Genomic DNA, 26,010 nt, shown 5'->3' with positions numbered 1-26,010 from the left:
TCACATTGTCTGAGCGATGTATTCTTCACCATATAGCTACTCACTTCTCCTTGCTTGCTTTATACTTTTTCACAAGCATTAATTTACTAGACTCAGAATTTATGGACCTCTTTTACCCTACTTCCTAGTATCTTAGGTGCTCATTCATGTTTACATGTTTACATACTTCTGGTGAGTGGCTTACTACCTGATGCCATGACTGACACAGGAAAGCCTACTAATTGTGGTTTGAATATTTGCTGCTGTACCTCTGTCTGTGATGTACAGATATCCAAACATTGTGGATTCAATGGCTGTAGGCTTTGATGTTTCTGAATTTGGAGAAGTTTTTCCTTATAATAAATGAAAAATGCAGTTTTCAAAGAATATTCTCTTTCTGAAATCTTTAAAATGTGTAGAGGGCTTTCCATAGCATCCTGAAAAATCTGATATGAAATAAATATTAACATTTTACCAGGTTAAATGAGGATAAGCCACTTTTAAAATTCACATTTATGGCTCTTTGCCGCATCTACTGCGAGAATGAAGACCATTCTCAGCAATCAGACTGTCGACATCCCAGAAAATGTCTACATTAACTTGAAGGGACGGACAGTTATTGTGAAGGGCCCCAGAGGCACCCTGCGGAGGGACTTCAATCACATCAATGTAGAACTCAGTCTCCTTGGAAAGAAAAAGAAGAGGCTCCGTGTTGACAAATGGTGGGGAAACAGAAAGGAACTGGCCACTGTTCGCACAATCTGTAGTCACGTACAGAACATGATCAAGGGTGTTACACTGGGCTTCCGTTACAAGATGAGGTCGGTGTATGCCCACTTCCCCATCAACGTTGTTATTCAGGAGAATGGTTCTCTTGTGGAAATCCGAAATTTTTTGGGTGAAAAATACATACGCAGGGTTCGAATGAGGCCAGGGGTTGCCTGTTCAGTATCTCAAGCCCAGAAAGATGAGTTGATTCTTGAAGGAAATGACATTGAACTTGTGTCAAATTCAGCTGCTTTGATTCAGCAAGCCACCACAGTTAAAAACAAGGATATCAGAAAATTTTTGGATGGTATCTATGTATCTGAAAAAGGAACAGTTCAGCAGGCTGATGAATAAGATCTCAGTGATCTGCAGAAACAACAAGGTAGCAGATGGTTCTATGGACTCAGTTGTGATCCTTTAAAGAGACAATAAAAACTCTTGATTTGAAAAAAAAATAAAAAATAAAAAAAATAAAATAAAATTCACATTTATGATAAATTCCATTTTAGATGAATATTTAGAAAAATATGTGGAATATGGGATGCCTATACCTGTGGAGAATCTGTAGCCAGTTCTGCAGCAAAATATTTTTGTAATTCTCATTTTCTCTATTCATATATTCAGTCATTCAACACACGTTTATTGAAGATGAACTGTATGCTGCAAGAAACTAAAACAAGTTTTATTAAGTATAGTGATAGAAATGCTGTGATAGAGGATTGCACAGGAATACTAAGGGAGGGAGACATGTCGGAGGGCATCTAAGTCAGTAGTTGGGTGAGGAGAAGAAAATCACCTAGTGTTTCCTGGAGAGCACAATGCTTGCTCTGACTTGAAGGGATGTCCGAATGGCTTTGCAGGCTGGTTTGAGTTAAGCAGTTCTCTGGCAGTGTGGGATGTCATTGGAAAGTTCATGGAACAAATCAGGGAGTTGGATTAGAAAGCTGTTTCAATAATTCAAATGATGAGTGTCCCAACAAGTAGTGAGATAGAGAGGAAGGAGCGGGCTTTATTTATATTTATTTGTATATATGTATATATAGACATACACATATATGTGTGTGCATATATCTATATGCACACACATATATATGTATGTATGTGTATGAAGTGAAGCGAAGTCGCTCAGTCATGTCCGAATCTTTGCGACCCCGTGGGCTGTAGCCTACCAGGCTCCTCTGTCCATGGGATTTTCCAGGCAATAGTACTGGAGTGGATTGCCATTTCTTTCTCCAGGAGATCTTCCCAACCCAGGGATCGAACCCGGGTCTCCCGCATTGTAGACAGACGCTTTACCATCTGAGCCACCAGGGATATTTTATAATAAATTTTTAATAATAAAAATTTTTAATTAAATGCATGATAAAGTCAATATTTTCTCCTCAGGTTTTATGAGGCAAGCCATTAAGTTCTAACAAGAACTCATTATTAGAATTACCAAACTTTGTCCTATAAATATTTAATTATATTGCTTGAAAGTGAAAGTGAAAGTCACTCAGTCATATCTGACTGTTTGAGACCCCATGGACTGTAGTGGAGTCCAGGCCAGAATACTGGAGTGGGCAGCCTTTCGGGGATCTTCCTAATCCAGGAATTGAACCCAGTTCTCCTGCATTGCAGATGGATTCTTTACCAGCTGAGCCACAAGGGAAGCCCTAAACCTTAGTTCTACATGTATTTAAAGGCTGTTGAAAATATATGGCAAATATAGAATTTTTTTAATTGAAGTATACTTGATTTACAATGTTATGTTGCAAGTATGCAAAGTAATCATTCAGTATTTTTATAGATTATATTCCCTTTAAAGTCATTATAAAATATTGGCTATCTTCCCTGTGCTATACAGTATGTCTCTGAGTGAGTGTGAGTGGTAGTCGCTCCCTTGTGTCTGACTCATTTGCGACCCCATTTGCTCTATAGCCCACCAGGGTCCTCTGTCCATGGAATTCTCCAGGCAAGAATACTGGGTTGCCATTTCCTTCTCCAACAATATATCTTTATAACTTATTAATTTTACACATAGTTTATACTTCTTAATCCTCTCTCTTATCTTGCCTTCCCCCTCTTCCCTCTCTCCACTGATAACCACTATTTTGTTCTCTATATCTGTGAATCTGTTTCCTTTCTTTATATTCACTAGTTTGTTTTACATTTTAGATTCCACATTTAGGTGATATGATACAGTATTTGAGTTTCTCTGACTGCCTTATTTATTAAGCATAATATCCTCTACATCCATCCATGGAAATTAACTTGTTTGAGGCTGGGTAATATTCCATTATACGCACACACATATACATACACCACATCTTCTTTATCCATTCATTTGTTGATAGGTATTTGGGTGGCTTCCATACCTTGGCTAGTGTATATAATACTGAAGTAAATACGAGGGTGTGTGTATCTTTTTGAATTAGTGTTTTTGTGTTTTCCAGGTATATACCTGAGAGTGGATTTGCTGGATCATATGGTAGTTCTAATTTTAGTTTTCTGAGAAACCTCCATACTGTTTTCCATAGTGGCTGCACCAATTTACATTCCCACCAACTATGTACTAGAGTTCCCTTTTTTCCGTATCCCCACCAACATTTGTCCTTTGTGGTCTTTTTGATGATAGCCATTCTGACAAGTATGAGGTGGTATCAGATTGCAGGTTTGATTTGCATTTCTCTGATGATTGGTGAGATGGAGCATCTTTCCATGTGTCTGTATGTCTTCTTTGGAGAAATTGTCTATTCAGGTCACCTGCCCACTTTTTAAATCAGGTTATTTGTCTTTTTGATATTGAGTTGTATGTGCTGTTTATTTATTATGTATATTATTTATTGGTCATATCATTTCCAAATATTTTTTCAGTAGATAATCTTCTCATTTTGTCAGTGGTTTCCTTGGCTATGTAAAACCTTTAAGTTTAATTAGGCTCCATTTATTTATTTCTGCTTTCTGCATCCTTTGCCTTAGGAGAAGATGGGGAAAAAAAATTTGCTTCAATTAATGTCAAAGAGTGTTCTACCTATGTTTTCTTCCTGGAGTTTTATGATTTCCAGTCTTTAATTTAGGTCTTTCATCTATTTTGAGCTTTTTTTTCTATCTGATGTGAAGAAATGTTCTAACTTCATATTTTTTTTACAGTTACCTGTCCAGTTACCCCAGTGTCACTCATTGAAGAGTCTGTCTTTTTTCCATTGTTTATTCTTGCCTCCTTTGACAGACCTGTCTGTTATAGGTCAGTTTGATCATAAGTGTATGGGGTTTCTTCTGGGCTCTCTATTCTGTTCCATTGATCTATGTGTCTTTTTGCGCCAGTACCATGCTGTTTTGATTATTGCAGCTTTGTAGTATAGTCTGAAATCAGGGTGTATGATACCTCCAACTTTATAAAGATTACTTTGGCTGTTCAGGATCTTTTGTATTTCCATATAAATTTTAGGATTATCTTTTCTAGTTCTGTGTCATGGATATTTTGATGGGGATTGCTTTAAGTCTGTAGGTTGCTTTTAGCAATATGGACATTTTAACAGTATTATTAGTTCTTCCAGTCCATCCATAGTATCTTTCCATTTCTTTGTATCATCCTGAGTTTTCTTTATCAGTGCTTTATAGTTTATAGAGTGTAGATCTTTTACTTCCTTGGTTAAGTTTATTCCTAGGTATTTTATTCATTGTGATGCAATTTTAAATGTCATTATTTTCTTGCTTTCTCTTTCTGATAGTTCATTGTTGTTGTTGTTTAGTCACCAAGTCATGTCCAGCTCTTCACGACCTCATGGACTGCAGCACACCAGGCATCCCTGTCCCTCACCATCTCCTGGAGTTTGCCCAAGTTGATGTCCTTGTATCGGTGATGCCATCCAACCATCTCATCCTCTGTCACCTTCTTCTCCTTCTGCCTTCAATCTTTCCCATGAGGGTCTTTTCCAGTATGTCAGCTGTTCGCATCAGGTGGCCAAAGCATTGGAGCTTCAGCTTCAGCATCAGTCCTTCCAAACAGTATTCAGGGTTGATTTCCTTTAAGAATAACTGGTTTGATCGCCTTGCTTTCCAAGGGAATCTCAAGAGTCTTCTCTAGCACCACAGTTTGAAAGCATCAGTTCTTCAGTTGATTACTACAGTATGGAAAATCAACAGATTTCTGTATGTTATTATATCCTGCAACTTTACTGAATTCATTTATTAGTTCTAATAGTTTTGGGTGGAGACTTTAGGATTTTCTGTTTATAATATCATGTCATATGCAAATGGTGACAGTTTTACTTCTTCCCTTCCAATTTGGATGCCTTTTATTTCTTTTCCTTTCTTTTGCTTTTTCTGTTTTGTTTGATTGCTGTACCTAAGACTTCCAGGTGAGGTGAAGTCGCTCAGTTGTGTCTGACTCTTTGCGACCCTGTGGACTAGCACCTACCAGGCTCCTCCGTCCATGGGATTCTCCAGGCAAGAATACTGGAGTGGGTTGCCATTTCCTTCTCCATGGGATCTTCTCGACCGAGGGATCGAACCCAGGTCTCCCGCATTGAAGGCAGACGCTTTAACCTCTGAGCCACCAGGGAAGCCCAAGACTTCCAATACGATGATAAATAGAAGTAGTAAGAGTGGGCATCCTTGTCCTGTTTCTGATTTTAGAGGGAAAGCTTTTAGCTCATCACCATTGAGTATAGTCTTAGCTGTAGGTTTATCATAAATGGCCTTTATTATATTGGAATATGTTCCCTCCCATGTGGCACAGTGGTAAGAATCCATCTGCCAATGCAGCAGACACAAGACATGCAAGTTCAATCCCTGCATCTGGAAAGATCCCTTGGAGTAGGAAATGGCAGCCAACTCCAGTATTCTTGCCTGAAAAATGCCATGGACAGAGAAGCCTGGTGGGCTACAGTCCACAGGGTTGCAGAGTCAGACATGACTGACCAACTGACCATACACACACACACGTACACACACACACACTAATTTTGATGAGAGTTTTTATCATGAATGGTTGTTGAATTTTGTTTTTCTTTTTGCTATTCTGATCGGATGATTTGCATTGTTCTAGCTTTCAGATCATTTATGCATTCTTCTATATTACCTTGTCTGCCGTTAATTCTTTCGAGTATGTTTTTCATTTCAGTTATTGTATTCTTTAGTTCTGACTGGTTCTTTTTTATGATTTCCAGTTCTTTGTTAAAATTCTCACTTGTTCATCTATTCTTTCCCAAGTTCAGTTAGTATTCTTATTACTAATAATTTGAACTCTTTTTCTGGTAAATTATCTGTTTCATTAGTTGTTCTTTCAGGGTTTTTTTATCTTGTTCATTCACTTGAAATAAAAACGTCTGTCCTATTTTGCTTAACTTGCTATGTCTGTATGAAATTAGGTGAGACAGTTAACCATTACAGTCTTGAAGTCTTGAAGAGGTATTCTTGGATGCGAGCATCCTATGTACTATGTTTGTGCCCACTGGCTTTGATGTTAGACTTGGATCTGAAAGGAGCAAGGGCTGTGCTTTGCCCTAGGGTATAGCAGCATCTGTCACCTTGGTGGGAACTGGGGCTAGAGATGCAGGGGCTAGAGCTAGAGTCACATGTGAGCATGGGCTTCTCCTTTGCTCAGTGGGCATCACCACCGTATCAAGAGTGGGGATGGGTCCCAAGGTTATGGAACAGAAGCCCTAAGGGGCAGATCTGGGCTTATTCTATTTCAAGTACATTCTCCCCACTACTGGCAATGGCACCTTCTCCCCGGAAAAGAGCAGTGCTGGAGCAACAGGAGCCAAAGCAGACATCCACTGCCCCAGGCTTGGGCACGTGCTGGGATGGTCACGGGACACCAGTCAGAGCTCCAGACCACGCCTGATCTGCTGCCTTCGTGAGTGTCAGCCACGGTCGCCTGCACCTGTTCACATGTGTGTCGGGTCCAAGCCAGCTCCATCCCGCCCAAGAGACCACTCTCCTCAACATGAGCACCTCTGAAAGCTGCACCAGACAAAAGGGGCTGGAGCAGGCATCCGGGGTGGGCTGGGTCAAGCGCTGAGGCAGTTGTGAGCCCTGGGCGGTTTCAGTCGGGTTCCTCTGCCTTTTTCAGGGAGTAAACACACAAGCGCATGCTCTTCTTGAGTGAAGCCTCAATTTCTTACAGTCCTCCTGTGAGTCCCACTGGTTTTCAAACTCCGCTAAGGGGATTCATCTTCCTGATTTTGAACCCAGAGGTGGGATGCCAATACATGGTTCAAACCTCTTACTCCCCAGGGAGAATCTTTGAGTCGCTGACATCCCCCTCCTCTTCTGTGTCCCCTCCTTGGGGCACAGGTTCCAACCTGACTGCTTCTCCTCCCTTCCTCTGCAAATCTGTGTGATCTTTCTCTACAGGCTTGGGTGTAGAAAACCAGTCTCTGGTTTTCTTTCAATGAGAATACTCCACGTGTAGATGTTTTTTTGAGGTGTTCATTGGCAGAGGTGAACTCAGCATCCTTCTACTCTGCCAGGTTGATCTCCTTCTGGCTCGGATATTTTAAACATTAAACTCAAAATAATCATCCTGAATATATACAATTATGTTTAGTGTTCAGTATGCCAGGTACAGTTTGAAGTATGTTTTATATTAATTAGCTAGTTGAATCCTCCCATCAGCCAGTGAGCTTCCCGTGTACTGAACGAGGAAATGAAGGCATAGAGTGGATAAATAACTTGCCCAGTTATCAGATATATCACATACCTGATCATTGCAAGAGCCAGTCTTTCTCTGAATCACAGAATAGCTCCAGAGTCAGAATGTAGTATACTAATAAATTGTCCTTTAGAATGGATTTTTTTCCTAATTGTAAAGGACCAAAATGTAATAGTAGAGAATTATAAGAAACTCATATCTCTGAATGGGACAGTGATTTTCCCAGAAAGTTATTATTTTTAATAAACATAGTAGATTTATTGAGTGGAGCTATCAACATGTAAAATATAGTACATTCTTGCGTTAATTGTGAAGTTTTCTCTCATTTTTAGGAAGGTGTTGTAATCAATCCAGAGTGAGTGTTTTGATTTTTTGTTGGCTCTTTGTTTTAAATAATTCCAAGAAATTTTTTCAGTAAAAATTTTAAGCCTGTTTACTCTGCTTATATGGAATACTTTAAAATTTTCAAAACCATTGAAAACTTGCTTGCCTACTTAAAGTCTATTAAGAGCCTACAATCCTTTCTCAAACTTCATTTTGAAATATTTTAAAACCACAGAAAGGTGGAAAAAAATAGGTAAAATGAAACTTGATTTGCATCTTGTTTTAAAACCTCATTCATATATCTGCCAAAAAGAAGGATATTATTTTAAATAACCATAGTTTCATCATCTGGAGAAGGCAATGGCAGCCCACTCCAGTACTCTTGCCTGGGAAACCCCATGGACGGAGGAGCCTGGTAGGCTGCAGTCCATGGGGTCGCTATGAGTCAGAAACAACTGAGCGACTTCACTTTCACTTTTCACTGTCATGCACTGGAGAAGGAAATGGCAACCCACTCCAGTATTCTTGCCTGGAGAATCCCAGGGACTGGTGGGCTGCCGTCTATGGGGTCACACAGAGTCAGACACAACTGACATGATTTAGCAGCAGTTTCATCATCACATCTGGGAAAATTAATGTACTATAATATCATTTAATAAGCAGTTCATATTCAGATTTTCCTAATTATGCCTAAGATGTCTTAAGTAATTTTTTAAATTTACTTACCTATTTCATATAACATCTAGTCCAGATTAGCACTTATATTGGTCATTATTTCATTATAGTCTTATTTAATCTCAGGTCATCTAGAACCTCTTTTTGTTTCTTTGTTTTTCATGAGTTTAACTTTTCAAAGAATCTGCCCAACCCAGTTATCCTATAGAATGTCCACCATTTTGATTTTGTCTTGATTAAATCCAGGCAGTACCTTTTTTGACAAGAATACCGTGAGTGGCATGCCTTCTTACATCATTGTCCTACTATTGGGTTGCTATAGTTAGGCTTGCATCTTTTTCTGAATATTTTAATATATCCTGTTAGTCTATGTGTCTATTCATGTGTCATCCCCACATTGCTTTAATTACAGAGGCTTTTATAATATATATTAATAGTATTTTTTTTCAATCATTGCTCTCCCCCACCCCCGCCCAGATTTTTCTAGCTATTCTTACATGTTCTTCTATATTTTTATTTTATTTATTCATCTTGGCCTCACAGCTCTGCATGCAGGATCTTAGTTCCTGGCCAGGGATCAAACCTGTGTCCCCTGCTGTGGAAGTACAGAGCCCTAACCACTGGACCATCAGGGAATTCCCTATTCTGTATGAATTTTAGAATCGACTTGTCTAGTGCTAGGGTAAAAAATTTTTTACTGAAATCACCTTAAATTCACGTTCTGTTACATCGTCTTAGAACAAGGGATGTCTTTCCATTTGTTTAAGACTACATTTATGTATTTTAGAACTGCTCTAACATTTTCTTCATACTGTTTTCTCTGGAGAAGGAAATGGCACCCCACTCCAGTATTCTTGCCTGGAGAATCCCATGGACGGAGAAGCCTGGTGGGCTACAGTCCACGGGGTCGCAAAGAGTCGGACATGACTGAGCGACTCCACTTTCACTTTTTTGGTATTTATTCTGGTGTTTTCTCTGTTATGATAATCTTGTAAATGGGATATTCTTTTTCACTGTATCTTCTAATTGGTTGTTTGAATATATAAAGAGTATTGATTTTGTATATTAAATTTCATATCGTGCTGACTTTCTGCTTTATTAGTTCTGTTACTGGCTCTGTTTTAGCATTGGTTCTTTTGAACTTTTTGGGTGTGAATTGTATCATCTGAGTAAGTTTTACTTCTTTTCCACTTCTTGAGAAGGGCCTGCAGTTTCCATACGGACATCTTTATATTAAATTTGGCAAGAAAGATCTTTGCCTTTTTAAACTGGTGTATTTTACTGGAATATAATAAATTGTATTTCATTTTCTCCTAGCCATAGATAATCAAAGCATAATTCTCCCTCTGCCCTATGTAGAGATTAATGGCAGTTTCCAAATTCATTTAGGATGATAGTTCTAGCAAAAAAAAAAAAAACAACTGTTTAGAAGGCTTTATAGAAGGGAAGGAGAGGTTCTCCTGTCCTCAGTGTGGTGTCTTGTGCTTGATGGGTTGCCCATAATCATTTGGTGATGATACATAAGATTGCTGGAAATATGTTCTGACTTTAGAATGTGACGTTTATTCCTGCCTGCTTTGTTTTTGCAATAAATCCAGTCATATTTTTCCTTCTTTCCTTTGATCATGGTCCTGACTTGAAGGTTGATAGAGTTTAAGGAAACTAAAGAATATATAATTCTGCTATTGGAATCAGTCAAGTACGAGTGGTATGAAACGTCATGTCCTGATTTTCCACTAAGTAAAATACCTAAAACATCTCTAGAAGCATAAAATTTCTTTATTATCTTTCTAGGGTATATTAATGTCTGGAAAATCAGGAAAAATTTTAAGTGATACTTTTCAGTTTTACAGTAGGTAAGGAAGTAGTTAATTAACCTTTTTAAAAAGAGTTCTAGAACATCGATTCAAACATTCTGATGACTAATGTACACAGTTAACACTACATTGTAGAATTTTAAGCCAGCGGCATAGCTTAATTCATTCGGTTAACGTTTGAGTTAACTCTTGAGCACCTTCTGTGTTTCAAGCGGTTGGACCAGGCCCAATGGATAGAAAAATGAATTAAATCAGATCCTGACCACAGGGTCTAAACAAACACACAAATGGATCTGGAGGGCGTGTGACTTAAATACCTGGGTTTCAGCAATTGTACTGCTGTTCCTTGTTTTTGTACCCCATCTTCAGATTTGCTCTCTGAAAGCAGCTGTTTCTTCTCTTTAAAATGGGGTTATCTTTGTTGTTTATTAGTTAACTTTGTTAAAATTCTTAATAGTTGTCAAGTTTTGTTTTGTTTTGTTTTTTTAATTTAAGGGATTCTCTAAGTTTCCCATTGTTATCAGTGGCACTATTAGTTGACTTCCCTGGTGGCTCAGATGGTAAAGAATTTGCCTGCAAGGCAGGAGACCTTGATTCAACCCTTGGGTTGAGAAGATCCTCTGGACGAGGAAATGGCTACCCACTCCAGTATTTGGCTAGCCGCTCCAGTATTCTTGCCTGAAGAATTCCACGGACAGAGGAGCCTGGAAGGCTACAGCCCATGGGGTTGCAGAGTTGTTCAGATGACTAAGCGACTTTTACATTCACCAGTTGTGTAGGGTTATTTGCTGCTTCCCTGGTAGCTCAGCTAGTGAAGAATCCTCCTGCAATGCAGGAGACCCCAGTTCGATTCCTGGGTCAGGAAGATCCCTTGGAGAAGGGAAGGGCTACCCATTCCAGTAATCTGGCCTGGAGAATTCCATGGACTGTATAGTCCATGGGGTTGCAAAGAGTCGGACATGACTGAGCGACTTTCACTTTCAGTTCAGTTCAGTCACTCAGTGGTGTCCAACTCTTTGTGACCCCATGGACTGCAGCATGCCAGGCCTCCCTGTCCATCACCAACTCCCGGAGTTTATTCAAACTCATGTCCATTGAGTCAGTGATGCCATGCAACCATCTCATCCTCTGTCATCCCCTTCTCCCCCCCGTCTTCAATCTTTTCCAGCATCAGGGTCTTTTCAAATGAGTCAATTCTTTACATCAGGTGGCCAAAGAATTAGTTTAGCATTTCAACTTCAACATCAGTCCTTCCAGGGAATATTCAGTACTGATTTCCTTTAGGATGGACTGGTTGGATCTCCTTGCAGTCCAAGGGACTCTCAAGAGTCTTCTCTAACACCACAGTTCAAAAGCATCAATTGTTCAGCACTCAGCTTTCTTTATAATCCAACTCTCACATCCATACATGACTACTGGAAAAACCATGGCCTTGACTAGCAGACCAAGTAAAGTCTCTGCTTTTTAATATGCTGTCTAGGTTGGTCATAACTTTTCTTCCAAGGAGCAAACGTCTTTTAATTTCATGGCTGCATTCACCATCTGCAGTGATTTTGGAGCCCCCCAAAAGATAAAGTCAGCCCCTGTTTCCACTGTTTCCCCATCTATTTGCCATGAAGTGATGGGACCGGATGCTATGATCTAAGTTACTGAAACTCCTTACCAGAGTTAGTTTTCTCTGCAGGCTCATGACTGTGGTCCCAGCTGTACTGCTGGATGTCTGAGCTATAGCATAACAGTGAAAGGGAACCTGTGCCACTGTTGCTGCTCTACTGAAGCACAGGAGTAAGCGTCTCCTCTCAAGTCTCATCAGTGGCAGATTCAGCCATCTCCCAGTAATTGGCCCTGGAAGCAGATTCCTCCAGGTGGATGGAGCCCTTGGTACATTTGGCCCCCTTTGAGGACCATTGCGGTCCATAGGATCTGCCAGGCCCTAGGTGCACTACCAACATTAAACTGACAAAATAGCCAGTTACCCAGAGAAAAAGGGGGCAACAGAGGATGAGATGGTTCAATGGTATCACCAACTCAGTGGACATGAATTTGAGCAATCTCCAAAAGATAATAAAGGATAGGGAAGCCTGGGGTGCTGTAGTCTGTAGGGTCACAAATAATCAGGCACAACTTAATGACAGAACAACAACAGAGGATTTATAGCTTCTGCTGGCTGAAAGACCTCAGTGAACTCTGGAAATCCCATTTTCTGCCCACATCTTGAGAAGAGGCCTGTTTTCTGTGCACAGGTCTTTGCTCAGCACCAAAGAGGATGCAGTCCTCCCATCCCACCCCCCTGCCTGATCCATAGGCTGTGAGATCCCAGAAAATAAACTTCATCCTCTGAGATATGTCCAGTTGTGCCATTTCTTGTGCCTTAGTCTTTGTAGGCCTCTGGAAGGGAACTAAACATGATTTCAGATTTTAAAAGCATTAAGCAAAGTGAAAAAGAAGATGCTCACCTAGAAGATTAAGTGAACGATTTTCAAAAGATAAAAATTAAGAAGGTAAAAATAAAATGAGGTGAAGAATTAAATAAAATAAAGTTTCCCAGAGAGGAATAATAAGATTCTGCAGATTAAAGGGCTTATCAAGTCCCCAAAAAGATTAATTATAACAAAGACATGCTTAGACACACCCTAGTGAAAGTAGTTAGTCTTTTTTTCAGGCCTTCAGCTGGCTTGATGAAGCCCAGTCCCATTGTGGAGGGCAATCTACATTATTCAAGGTCTGCTCATTTAAATGTTGATTCCATCCAAGAAATACTTTCACAGAAACATCTGGAATGTATGACCAGATGAAAGTGAAATAAAATATAAATATAGATATTTTAGGTAAAATTTACTTAAAATAGCAAACTATTTGGGATTGTTTTTCCTTAAGCTTATTCCTTTCTGTATATTCTCTGTTGAAAGCTTGAACAAACATGTATGATTTATTTCCAAATGATATAATTTTTGTAGGCAATCTAAATTGAAAACTAAGCTTATGTCTATAGATAATCCATTTTGAAATTCTAGTTTTCAACACATTCTTATCCTGAAGTTGAAACTGTAAAATACGCATTTTTTTCTTTGTACTTTCATAAGCTAAGGATGTAGATTTTAGGGGGGTTTAGTTTTTTTATTTTTTCCATCACTTTGAAATTACTCTCTAATTGGATAAGAAGTTTAAAATCAGTAATCAGCCAAGGCCCGTTTTATGGCAGTCAGATTATAGTAGTGAGAACACATATGTAAGATGTTGCTAATTCCTGAACCCTGTGGTATGACCACTCTCATTTAAAAGCCAGAGTGTTGTGCCACTGTTCTTAGTGGTTGCAGCTAGAGACGATTGTGAGAATGTGGGGGCTGGAGAGATGAGGATTTCACCATTAGTTCTGTATACTTCAGTGTCATTAAAGTCTGCAGTAACAGTCAGCATTATTTTAATATTTTCAAATGTTTTACTTGGGTTTTTAAATTGTTTATTCAAGGCCAGTGTTATCTATAAGTAAAAATGTCTTTCCATCAAAATTAAAGACACAGTTATTAATACATTTAAGACAGAGCTGTTAATTTGCTATCTAGTGTTTCTTCAAAGGACACCTGTTTTACTAGACTCTTAAGGTCAGAAATCATAATTTATCCTTTATAATATTATCTTTTTTATTTTTTATATGGTTTTTTAAAAATCGGAACATAATTGCTTTACAATGTCATGTTAGTTTCTGCTGTACAACATCTTGAATCAGCCACATGTGTACATATATCCCCTCGCTCCCACCCTCCCATTCTACCCCTCTAGGTCATCACAGAGCACTGAGCTGAGCTCCCTGTTATAATTTATCTTTTCCCACTGAATTCCAAATAGCTACTTAAAACTGTAATAAGTATTAGTTGAGTGAATAAAGAGAGTATAATAGTTTATACTTCACTGGCTAACAGTAGATATTAAAAATATTTTTTAAACGAAACAAATTATTTTTTAAATCATGTTTAAATCACTTTGTTCATTTTGAACATACTCTTGCAAAAGTGATCAGAAGCTATTTCTTTGTGTTCATCTCACTTATTTGTTGTCCTTAAAGAAAAATGAGTTGAAGGCCTACAGATGAGAGTATCAAGTGTTTTGTTTCAGCTAGGAATTGTGCTATTTGCTATTGACAGTACTTTGCAATTCTCACTTCTAAGCTGCTCTGCATGACAGCTTTTAGCATTATTTAAACAAACTATTAAACTCCTCTCATGTTGGTTTGCTGACTGACAGAGATTGAAAAGTAAATGAGAGCCACACCTGCGTTCATTTTAAACTTGACCTTGACTTTGAACCAGTATCTTTACAGATGAGATGCAGTATGTTACATCCTTAGAAGATGTTTATTACAAAGGAAGGTAGTAGAGGACAGTGGGAACAAAAAGATAAATCTATGTATGATAAAATGATTTTTCTCAAGGTTAACAGTCTATATTGTCATTTTAAAGGAGAGAATGAAGGGAACTTTTTTCCTTCAAGTACCTCTGTGGTGATTGAATAAATAGCTGACTATCATAGTAGGAAGTCAGATGATCAAAGGGAAATTTGAATAGATTTATTTATTCTTTTTGAGAAAATAAGAAAGTGATTCTTTTCATAGACTTTTCATATTTCTCTATGAAAACTTGATGACCTCAAGACAGAAGCAAAACTTTGATCTAAGAAACGCAGCAGAGGAAGATAATGGTATAATTTTTGAGCTGAGAACAGTAAGGACACATCTTGTGCTATTGCTGTATGACAGCTGAATGGGGAAATTGGCTTTGCTCTCCTTAAGTCAGGTCTCTTAGTTAACTAAGCTCTCCAACTGTTTCTGACCAGAGAATTCATGATGCCACTTTAAAGGATTCTGCCATCCAAACGAGGCTTTTTCCTTGTAAGCTGTAGGAGTTATGTCTTGCTGACATAAATGTTTTTAAAATAAAATGTTTAGGTGTAATAAGCAAATGTTCACAATCTTTTCATTTCACAGGGATTATGAGCATAGAAAGAAAGCCTTGTAACCACCATGCAGATACAGCACCAACGGTAAGGCAGTCTGTTTCTACATTGCTAAAACTGTTAAGAAGGCACAAAATGATGCTGGTTGTAGTGACACGAAATGTCATTGTAGAAAACTCTTGTAACCTACCTTTTGCCAAGAGTTCTATCTCTTTAAAAATTAACCTTAATGAAGAAAAACTACCAATTTTTGCTAAGATACAGGAAAGTAAGATGCTCTATCAATTTTATAAGTACTTATTTATATTAGTGTTATGATAGAATGGTTTTTAATTTAAGAAGCTTTATACTTTTGATAAAGTACTTAACATCTTTATGCAAATTGATTTACACCCTTGTGAAAATGAGCGTTATTTTGTGCACTAGCATCATGATTTTTAGAGTGAATGTTTTGTAATAGTGAAAGTAGGCCATTATGCTTCATTTCTCCTGTAGATTACTATGCTTTATTACTATAGAAGTGAAATCTAATCTTTTACCCCTCTTCTATTATGACCAGACAACAAAAGATGTTTGATAATTATGGTGTCTATTTACTATATTAAAAAGAATTATAGAAGATAGTATTGAAGAAAGACAATTAAATTTCCCTTTTAATCTCTGTACTTAGTATTTGTATGTATGAAATATACAGCAGTTGCTGGTTCCCACTTCAAAGATTTATATAAAATAGACTAGAGTGTATCTCTTACTAAACACATTATTGTTTCTTATCCTTTCGATATAATAAATCTTTCAAGTACTCCATACAATTCAGCATTTCCTATTGTGAGGAAAGCTTTACTAAAATACCATTTTTAAGAAAATAAGAAAGTATTAAGCTGTATTTTATTGATAATCAATATTTTTCTCACAGACAAATTGATTCCATTGTCTGTTTGTAATAAATCCATATAATTGATTCAGCATGTTTGGTAACTTAATGTGTGGGACTTCAGAAAAGACTGGTGTTTGAGGAATTAATCATCAGCATAATCATGAAAAGTACGTGCGCACAGTGTGTTCCACTTATCCTTTAGTGAGTATGCTAAAACAATTACATTATGTAAATTTTATTCATTAATATTAAAAATAGAAGGCTATAGCAGCCAATTACTCAAAACCCCCTTCTTCAGTAGGAGCAAGGAAATGGGTTGAGAAGGGCTCACAGTAGGCAAAAAAAAGATGGCGGCAGCAAGAACTAGAGTCACCAGATCATTGTATCAAATAATGCTACTTTCGCCCTTTGTGTTTAGAATATTGGGAATAAGAGAATGGTGTTTCAGCCATATTTCTAGATACATCATCAGTCTGGGATGAGAGGTGCTGACACCATAGCTGATTCTACCAAACTGAAGAACATTTAATAAAACTAGACCCTGTATGGGATGAACAATGAGGAATGAATGTTGTAAAATTAACCAGTACCTACCATGATGCTGGCATATTTAGGACATGGTCCGTTGTTTGAACTTAAAGATTAAAATGGGTCATGGACTAAAAAGAAAAAAAAGGAAGGCTAGCAACTGTAGAAAATTATTATTTTAAGCTATTTGAATAATTACTCATTTGGTTATATACTTTTGAAATTTATTTTATTCCTGTAGGCTGCTCTGCAGCACCATGTTTACATTTCTAGGTGTTTTGTACATTTTGGAACTCAGAAAAGTGCAACCTGGAAGGTGTTTTTGTCTCACTCTGTAGGCTGATGGGAGATTCCCATGTTAATGAAATGATAATAGAACCAAATATTCATGAAATCCTGAGAAATAATGATAGTACCATTTGCAGAAATGCCCTAATCTCAAAATGACACCAGTGAATTAGGAACAAAATCGAATGCATAATGGTTTAGATATTGTGGGTCTTCGCCCAGTTGGATTATTAAATGGTGGCTCCTAATATATTCATAACATATATATTCTGTGTAGTCAATAAGTTTGAAAATACTTCATTTATACAGACACTCTCCAAACACTCATTACTTCTCCAGGTTCGATTTGAGCCAGTCTTCCTTTCTGACATCTCTTTCTGAGCTCTTCTCCTCCTGTCTCTCTTTGGCAAATTAAGCTTTCTTCTCTTGCCCACAGTTCCGCGGCTTGCTGCCTTACCAAAGTTACCCTTGGCCCTTTCTCCATAAGTGCTAAACAGAATCACAACTCTGTTCATTACCCAATCTCTTCTGGGCCCCAGGGTAGGTAAAGTCTAATTTTCATAGAAATATAATTTTACCTAATTTCCATCCTTTGTATCAGTGTGCCCTTATTTTCCCTAAAGAGTTTAACAGAAGAAAATATTTAGAGATAAAAGAAATAAGAAAAAGTCTGTCTGAAAATTTAACAAAATGTGATACATATAAGTTCAAACTTTTCAGCCAGTACTGGCTGAAAAGGAGAGATACTCCTTGTGCCTGGGGAAAAAAGTAAAGGGGAAATGGGCTAGGATTTCAGAATGGCTGAGGCTCTGACTGACCCTTGGTCTCATACCTAGCCACCAGTTTCTAGCCAACCTCTCTACGTTTTCTCTTCATCCAAGTACTACCATGAAATGGCTGGGGTCTAAGAGGGTGCTAGATGCTAGGTATGACTATTCAGCAAGGGAAGGAAACAAGACTTTCTCAGGCCTCCTTAAAGGAGAAAAATGTGTTTCTTAATGTTTCAAGTTAGAATGAACCTTTCTGTAAATATATGGTTACAGAGAACCTGTAACCAGGTTGATCCTGTAGCCTTATAGTGGGATGCACTATAAGTGGGATGCACCTATATTAAGTGAATATAGGTTAGCCTAAGAATAAAACCCCCTTTGTCCCTTGGTTCTGTATTCTTTCTCACTCAATTTACTCATTTCCTTTTTCCACTTACTACATGAATTTTAATTTACTTAGATTTTTTTTTTTTTCTTTTTGACATGCATAATACCGTATCTGTGTTTGGCGGTGTCTTGGTGTCTTCGATACAAAGTAAAACAGAATGTCCCCTAATGGCATGACCTTGTCCACCAAGAAGAATCAAACCTCTCTTCTTCACTGACTATAATCACTACTTTTCTTTTTTTTTTTTTTTTTGCATTCAGAATTCTGCATTTTTTCATATCCAGGAGTATATTTTCAAGTTTTTTTTTCAAGAAATATAAATTGAAAGTTATATTACCTCAATCTGCACATTTTAAAATATCTCTCATTTGTCTTTGTACAAGACAGCTTGCCAGGGGTTTTAGTCCTTTTCCCTTCAAAACACTTGGAAACTGATCATCTTAAGATGCCTTCTGTCATTTAGTATCTTGGGAGACAGTAAATATCAGTATGATAGTTATCCCTTTGTATAGGTAGTCTGTTTTGCCTGTTCACTTACTACAGATTTTTTTGTATTTTCTTTATACCGAATATCTTAGCTCAGATTTGACGCATAAACATGTGGCTTTCCTTTCACTGATTTTTGGCCTGAATGGTATTCAGTCAGATATGTTAGGTTACTATTATAGGAAAAGCAAATAAGACATGATACAATCATAATATTAAGATCATTGTTATTGTTTAGTCGCCAAGTCATGTCCAACTCTTTTGCAACCCCATGGACTGGAGCCCTGCCAGACTCCTCTGTCCATTGTCTTTGCCAGGCAAGAATACTGGAGTGGGTTACCATTCCCTTCTCCAGATCATCCCGATCCCAGCTCAAACCCAAGCCTCCTGCATTGGCAGGCAGATTCTTTACTACCAAGCCACCTGGGAAACCCTAATATTAGTTTATGTGAAAATAATTAGATCATGCCACTTTAAGAGCTAGTTGCTGCACCTGCTTATAACCTATAGCAAGTTAAGGATAATATCAAACTCAGATTAATCAGAGGTCATTGTCCGAACTCTGAAAGGCAGGTGTAAAAGTTAGTTAATAGTTAAATCAGCATGGGCTTGAGTCCCTATGTTACTTTAAAGTCCCATAGTTACTTTAAATAAAGGACTTATTTGCAAACCAAAGAGAAATAGCAACTAGCATAAGGAAGTCTTCCACCCACATGTTTGGTCTTTTCTTATTGTAAGTTGTTACATGAGAAACATGGTTAAAACCTACCTGCCCTTTAATGTACAGTCGTATGCACAGCAGTTCCCGTAGCTTTTCCTATTTTCTGGTGGAATTAAAACATGGTAAACCATGTTGAACGTATAAAGAATTTTTAGTGATTTGAGGAAAACTGTTTTTGAATCTCTTCCAGTGAAAACAGGTAAGATAAAATTCAAATAACATCAATATGGCCTATTGTAGTCAATCATTTTTGTAAAGTTTCTCCTGAGACGTGAAAGTATTAGTTTAGTCACTCAGTGGTGTCCAACTCTTTGCAACCCCATGGACTGTAGCCCACCAGGCTTCTCTGTCCATGAGATTCTCCAGGCAAGAGTACTGGAGGATCTTCTCCAGGTAATCTTCCCTACCTACGGATCAACCCCAGGTCTCATGCATTGCAGGCAGATTCTTTACTGTCTGAGCCTCCAGGGAAGCCCAAAACTTCTGTTCATACATTCCAAACATGTAATGCTAATACTATTTCTTTGTTTAAATTTATTCAGTGATCTCACAACCTCCATTAATGAGAACCACTTTTCTTTTAACAGGGATTTTTTGTCCATTTACAAAATTACAGCTTATGTTTTTGTAGAAGTCTGCACATCTACCACGAGTTGAAACAAACTCCAGGCTATCTCATAAGAATTATACCAGTTATAGAACACTGTTGCCATCTGTCTAAGTGTTGCATAAATTATTAAGAATTAAAATATCCTAGCTTGATTGGAAATTTAAATGTTGATTCGTTTTTCTTCATTGTTGTAAGACCAATTTAACAAGCTATTCATTTATTCCGCAGTTAAACTCCCTCTAGGTTTTCTAAGAGTTTGATTGATAAACTTTCATTACATGATTTTTCATCAGTGGTTAACTTTACTGTGTTTTAGAGTATTTTCCTATTCTGAAAATATATCTGGGATATTTGCAGTGTTGCTTGCCCTTAACAGTACACTTGTTAATAAATATACATACAAATTAAACTTTTTTCTGGGCCTCTTTTGGATTATATGATTATGGTTTGTATGATATTAATTCTACAACATTTTGAGTTGTTTTTGTTGTTAGATTATTATCATTGTTTATCTCACTGTGTTCACAAGATTGCTACATATTGCATTATCACATATTAGCTTAATATACTTTATACATATGTTTACATAAAATATGTCTTTCACATTTTAACATACTGTCAGAGGCAGCTTGTTTATAGATAAATACATGAGTTCAAGTGAAATGTCTTTGATCCAAAGAAGCACTTTATTTTCTCTAATCTATAGAATTTTCCAGGAATTCATAGTATGTAAACTACGGTGAATGTGCCCCTATAAAACTCATAAAATACAGCCTATGGCCAATCTCTTCCTGAAGGTAATTGCAGGGTGGAGAGGGAACTGATAAACTGTAAGCTTTTATAACTTAAGTCATAAAAGAATCTGTTTTCACTTATCAATAAAGTAGCAATTCAGAGCAATTCTATTGAAATTCAAGTGTAAGTCCAAAATAGGTTTCTCCAAAGACCACTTGTGAGTTGTCTATAACATTTTTCTTAAGTATCTGCATGTTTTTCTCCAGACATTGTAAATTATGAAGCTTATGTTGATTTTTCACATTAGCATACTCTACTGACATCTGTTTTTATCAGATTTTTCCCCAAATCTCTTTTGACTTTGCTAAATTCCTCTACCTGACAAAGTTTTAAAATTCTGAAAGTGTCATATTCCTGGAGAACTGTCATACAACAGTGGCATAATAGGAATGTATTTCCTAAACCATCAACAAACATTAGGTATACAGTACCATAGAACAGTACAATACCAAGTGCTGGGTGGTTATGAGAGTTGTATGGGGGAAAGTAGCAATGTAGAAAAGTATAAACATGTTTTGTGTCTCTGAGTAATTCTTGGTCTAATTTGAAAGTGAAGTGAGATCAAAGTGTTAGTTGCTCAGTCGTGTCCAACTCTGCAATTCCATGGACTGTAGCCCACCAGGCTCCTCTGTCCATGGAATTCTCCAGGCAAGAATACTAGAATGGGTGTCCATTCCCTTCTGTAGGGAATCTTCCCAACCCAGGGATTGAACTCGAGCCTCCTGCTCTGCAGGCAAATTCTTTACTGTCTGAGCAACCAGGAAGGCCTGTAAGCAGTTAAACCTCAACACATGAATTGAATATAAGTTCAGAGCAATGAATACAGATGTCATGTCACTAAGGCAACTTGTACTCAAGTATAGGAATATGGTATGGGATTTGAGTGCCATAGGAATTCCCAGGGCTTGAGTGGTTTGGGAAGGCTATGTAGAGTAGGAAGGTGCTTAACTGAATCATAAAGGAAATATGGGATTTTTAAAAGGAGTAGGATACTGGAGTAACAGTGTGACTGAAGATAGAAGGAGAAGGAAAGTACACAGTTTATAGATGGAGACAGTTGGCATGAAGCAGAGCTTTTCAGAACTCTTCTTAATCAGAGATAGATTAAGAAAAGGTAATTCGGGCATGATTTATCAAGATCATTGGATGTTAGACAAAGAATTGAGAGTTTTATCAGTATAAGCAACAGTAAGGCATTTGAGCACGAGAGTAATATGACCAAGGGGTGATTTTTTTTTTTTAATTAAAATAAAAGCACACATGAAATTGTAGGTGGTGGAGACCAAAAGAAAGTAGGTGCTCTGTGAATCTGTTATAATCCACTTTCCAAGGTGTTAAGGATCTGAATAAGGAAGGAACAGTGGAAATGGAAATAGAAGTATGCTTATGAGAAATATTTGGAAACTAGAGTCAATGATGGAAACTCAAAAGAAAAGAGGTAACATAGGAGACAGACATAGGTTACTGAGAGTATGATGGCTGTTAACAGATTTTTTTAAAATAGGGATACAGGATGATGTTTAGAGAAGAATAGATTCTGTATTAGACATGTTAAATTTCACATAACCATAGGCCATGTACAAGTAGAAATGTTCAGTAGAGAACTGAGAATATAGGCTTGGACCTCAGAAAAGAGGATGAGTTTGAAGATCTGCATTTGTTCTGATTGAGAGAGCCACACTGCATAGCTCTGGGCTCCAGAAGGGAGGTCCAATGGTCAGAGGGTCCAGGCCTCAGTTGTGGGAATCCCATGCATCATCATGGATAGGGAGCAAGCAGACTCTTCACAACAGGTGTCCAAAGGCCTCGTCCTGGAAGGAGGCAGATATCCAGTCTTTAGAAAAAGCTCAGTCAGAAACCAGTCTGTTTCTACTCATCTCCCAAGTTTGTTCTCCACAGAGTTATTTATCTATCCAAGGCATTGGTGGTGGTGTTTAGTTGAGAAATTGTGTCCAACTCTTTGTAACCCCATGAACTGTAGTCTGCCAGGCCCCACTGTCCATGGGATTGTCCAGGCAAGAATATTGGAGTGGGTTGCCATTTCCTTCCCCAGGGGATCTTCCTGACCCAGGGATTAAACCCACGTCTCCTGCATTGGCAGGAGGATTCTTTACCACTGAGCCATCAGAGAAGCCCATATCCAGGGCATAAATATGATCATATGTTAAAGGTCTTGGGGTGCACCCCATCTCCAACCAGTTGAAGGCCAAGCTATGTAGCATGTGATTTGAAGCCTTTTGCTACCTTTTGAGACTTACTTCCAGCTCTTTCCTCATGCTCACGCTGACTGCTCTGAGCTACTTTTAGGTCCCTAAACATGTCCAGGTCTCTTGCAGTGAGGAGTAATTTTAGAAGAGGGCTTAGAGAACACTGAGTCCAGACTAGATGTCCTGGCTTGAAGTCCTGCTTTGGCCACTTTTACTCCGTGTGACTTCAGACAAGATTCTTTATCTCTTTATCTGCAAGTGAGGGTAATACCTACTTCAAGGATCATTGTGAGAAATGAATGAGTTGAGACACATTCCACTCAATATGTTTCTGTATAACAGATATTGAATATTATTTCATCACAGGAGATGGCCAGATAATAAGAACAAGACCATGTCCCAAACCTAAAGTCAAGAATCCAAGGGAGGACCCCAGAGTCGCAGCTAGAGCTGGGAAACCAAGAGCAAGGAAATCTGATAAATGTTGCCTCAAAGGCCTACCTGTGTCTTGATCAACCTCCTTTCTTTTTCTTTTTTCATTTTTTAAAGTTTTTTATGTATGTATGTATTTATTTGCATATTGTGACTTTTTCTGGCAGTTAATGCAGAAATCCAGTTACACCAGGACACAAACATATAAACTAGAACTGTCTTGGACAATCATTAATGTGTGAGCACCTTGTCCATCCATTCTGTAAGTCATAGCAGCCAGAGTGATCTTTCTAAAATGAGAATCAGAATGGATTATCTTTCTCCTTTTTAACACTCCTCAATAACTTCCTCTTACATGTAGAATAAACCCCAGATCCTTTCCTGGGGCTTACAGGGCCTTGCATGATTTGGTTTCTGCCTACCTCTTCAGCATCAACTTGTGATATTCTCTGCTCTGAGTTTCTGGAACACAGCCAGCCTTACTCACACTCACCTATCAGCCTTGAACATTTGGCCTTTCTGCCAGGAATATACACACCCTTTGGCATAATGGGCTTTTTCTTCAGATCCCAGTAAATGTCAGGCGTTCAGAGGATCTTCCTTCAGCACTCTATCTGAAGTAGATGTTCCCCACTTAGTCTTTTTTATTGCACTTTTTTTCCCTTCTTAATGCTTACCTCAATTTGTAATTTTTTGTTCAGTTATTTTCATGTTTATCTTTTTGTCTTCCTCAGTCAAATGGATGTAAATTTCCTGAAAGTAGGGGCCATGTCTGTTTTCATCACCATTTCTTACAGATTGTCAGCATATACAGTTTAAATGAGTAAAGGCTGAAACTATAGAAATAAGTGCAAAGAGCTAGACTAGACCTCAGGGATGTCCTTATTCAGAAGGTTGGAAAAAGCCCCGTGGAAGACAGATAGAGAAGAGAGACATAGAAAGTCAGGAATCGTGTAGCATCTTGGAAGCCAGGGGACTCTAAACAGAGGGTGTTTTTGTGCTGTCATGGGTAGTCAGAAATGTTTGGGAGATTGGGAGCAGAATGGAAGCATGATAAACTGGAAGCAGTTTGGGAAACCTGTCTTGAGAGGAGGATGGAAAATGCAATAGCAATTAACATAGCCTTGTGTGTTTATTGTTGACTTACACAAAAGAAAGTAATGTTGTGTCAAAGGGCTGCCATGAAAGGAACCTATGTAGAACTATTTAGTAAATGTTTCTTTCTCAATGTTTCTTTCTCCACATTCTTCAAAAGTGAAAAGTTAAGGTTTTGTATTTATGTAACATTATTACTTTAAAAACATTTCTCAGAGGAAAGGAAAAATCCAGGAACCTCAATGGAGAGAAAGATGCAGACTGTATTTTGGCATTTGGCAAAGGAGTAGTGTGAGGGCAGTTGTAGCAAGATTCCTTTATTGTGTTGTTCAGTCACTAAGTCAAGTCCAACCCCATGGGCTGCAGCACACCAGACTTCCCTGTCCTTCACTGTCTTCTGGAGTTTGCTTAAACTCATGTCCATTGAGTTGAGTGATGCCTTACTAAGTACTTAAAACTTTTCTAGTTGGTAAAATGAGGATGTTTGAAGAAGCTGATCTTTTAGGTATACTTCTGGGTCTTTTTTATCTGCTCTTACTGTTCCAAGAAAACATATTAAAGAAGAAAACCTAAGCAAATTTCTGATAGTCATCACTTGAATAATCACTGATCATTTCTCTCATTCTTTCTGTTCTCAGGACTCAGAATTCACCCATTTACTGTATATCTATAATATATACATAGAACTCAGTTTTGTCCACTGAATCGACTGACAAGTGCGCATCACCACCATTGCTACTAGAAATTTCATGCTGCTTAATTAATGGACGTGGGTTAGTTGTCCTTAGTAGATCGAAAACCTAAGTCCTTTCACTACCAACCAAATCTCTCCACTTTCGCGAGCCCAGTGCTTGGTGAAATGATGCCAAGCAGTAGGATATGGTGTTCAGATAACTGTTTAACTCGGCAGGGGTTGGAGAGTATGTGCAGTACAGCAGGGAGAAGAAGGGACACTGGTCCTGCTGCCTGGGGCTCTACTGAAAGAGCACCCTGTAATCTATTTTGCTCTTTTCAGTCACTGACTATCTTTCCTGTACGAATAAAAACATGTTCAGTCATATAAACTGGTAGAACTTGAGGAATCGGCTCATCAAAACTATGAATCAAGAATAATTCAAAAGTACATAAATCTCCTAAAACAGTACATCCAAAGCATTAAAAAAAAAAAGAAAACTAAAATGAAAATCTTTCTTTCCATTTTAGATTCTAGCTGAAGTACTTTCTTAGTTAAGCTAGTGAGATATCTAGAAGTGTGAACACATGGTTCCCTTGAGACCTGACTCCAGAGGAATTATTTTGGTCATATTTTTTCCCCCTGAAAACAGCAAAAAGAGCAAGTGCTGGAAAGGTGTCTGTTCCCTTGGGAACTTCAACTGGGAAGACAGGAAGACAGGAGCCAGAAGGCAGGAGCTCTATTAAATGCCATAAGGGGAGGTGGCGATATGCCCCACTCGAAACATTTGCTACGCCCTCTAACCTATTTCTTTGGAGTAGTACTTACTGTCACTATAAGTGCAGTCGGTGTTTCTATAAAACAAATTAGCCAACATGCAGTTAGTAAATAGATGAACGATGTCAATAAGATTGCAGAAGACTTTTTCCTGCATGGTTTAAGTTCACAGCCATCAAAGGCAGGCTTTTCTCATAACCAGATGGA

General features: G+C 38.1%; 1 protein-coding gene and 1 pseudogene across 1 annotated transcript in view; both read left to right on the top strand.

Annotated features, from left to right (window-relative positions):
• The window catches only part of AHI1 (Abelson helper integration site 1), a 232,452-nt gene that overhangs the window by 127,430 nt on the left and 79,012 nt on the right, over positions 1-26,010 (top strand). The window contains exon 20 of the mRNA XM_068984959.1: positions 15,188-15,243. Coding sequence (XP_068841060.1) covers positions 15,188-15,243 — 56 coding nt within the window. The remainder of the gene's footprint in view (positions 1-15,187; positions 15,244-26,010) is intronic.
• On the top strand, positions 521-1,170 carry LOC138089708 (large ribosomal subunit protein uL6 pseudogene; annotated as a pseudogene).

This window comes from Capricornis sumatraensis, chromosome 13, assembly GCF_032405125.1.
Source record: "Capricornis sumatraensis isolate serow.1 chromosome 13, serow.2, whole genome shotgun sequence".
NCBI classification, from domain to species: Eukaryota; Metazoa; Chordata; class Mammalia; order Artiodactyla; family Bovidae; genus Capricornis; species Capricornis sumatraensis.
This window is presented reverse-complemented; position numbering and strand designations above follow the sequence as displayed.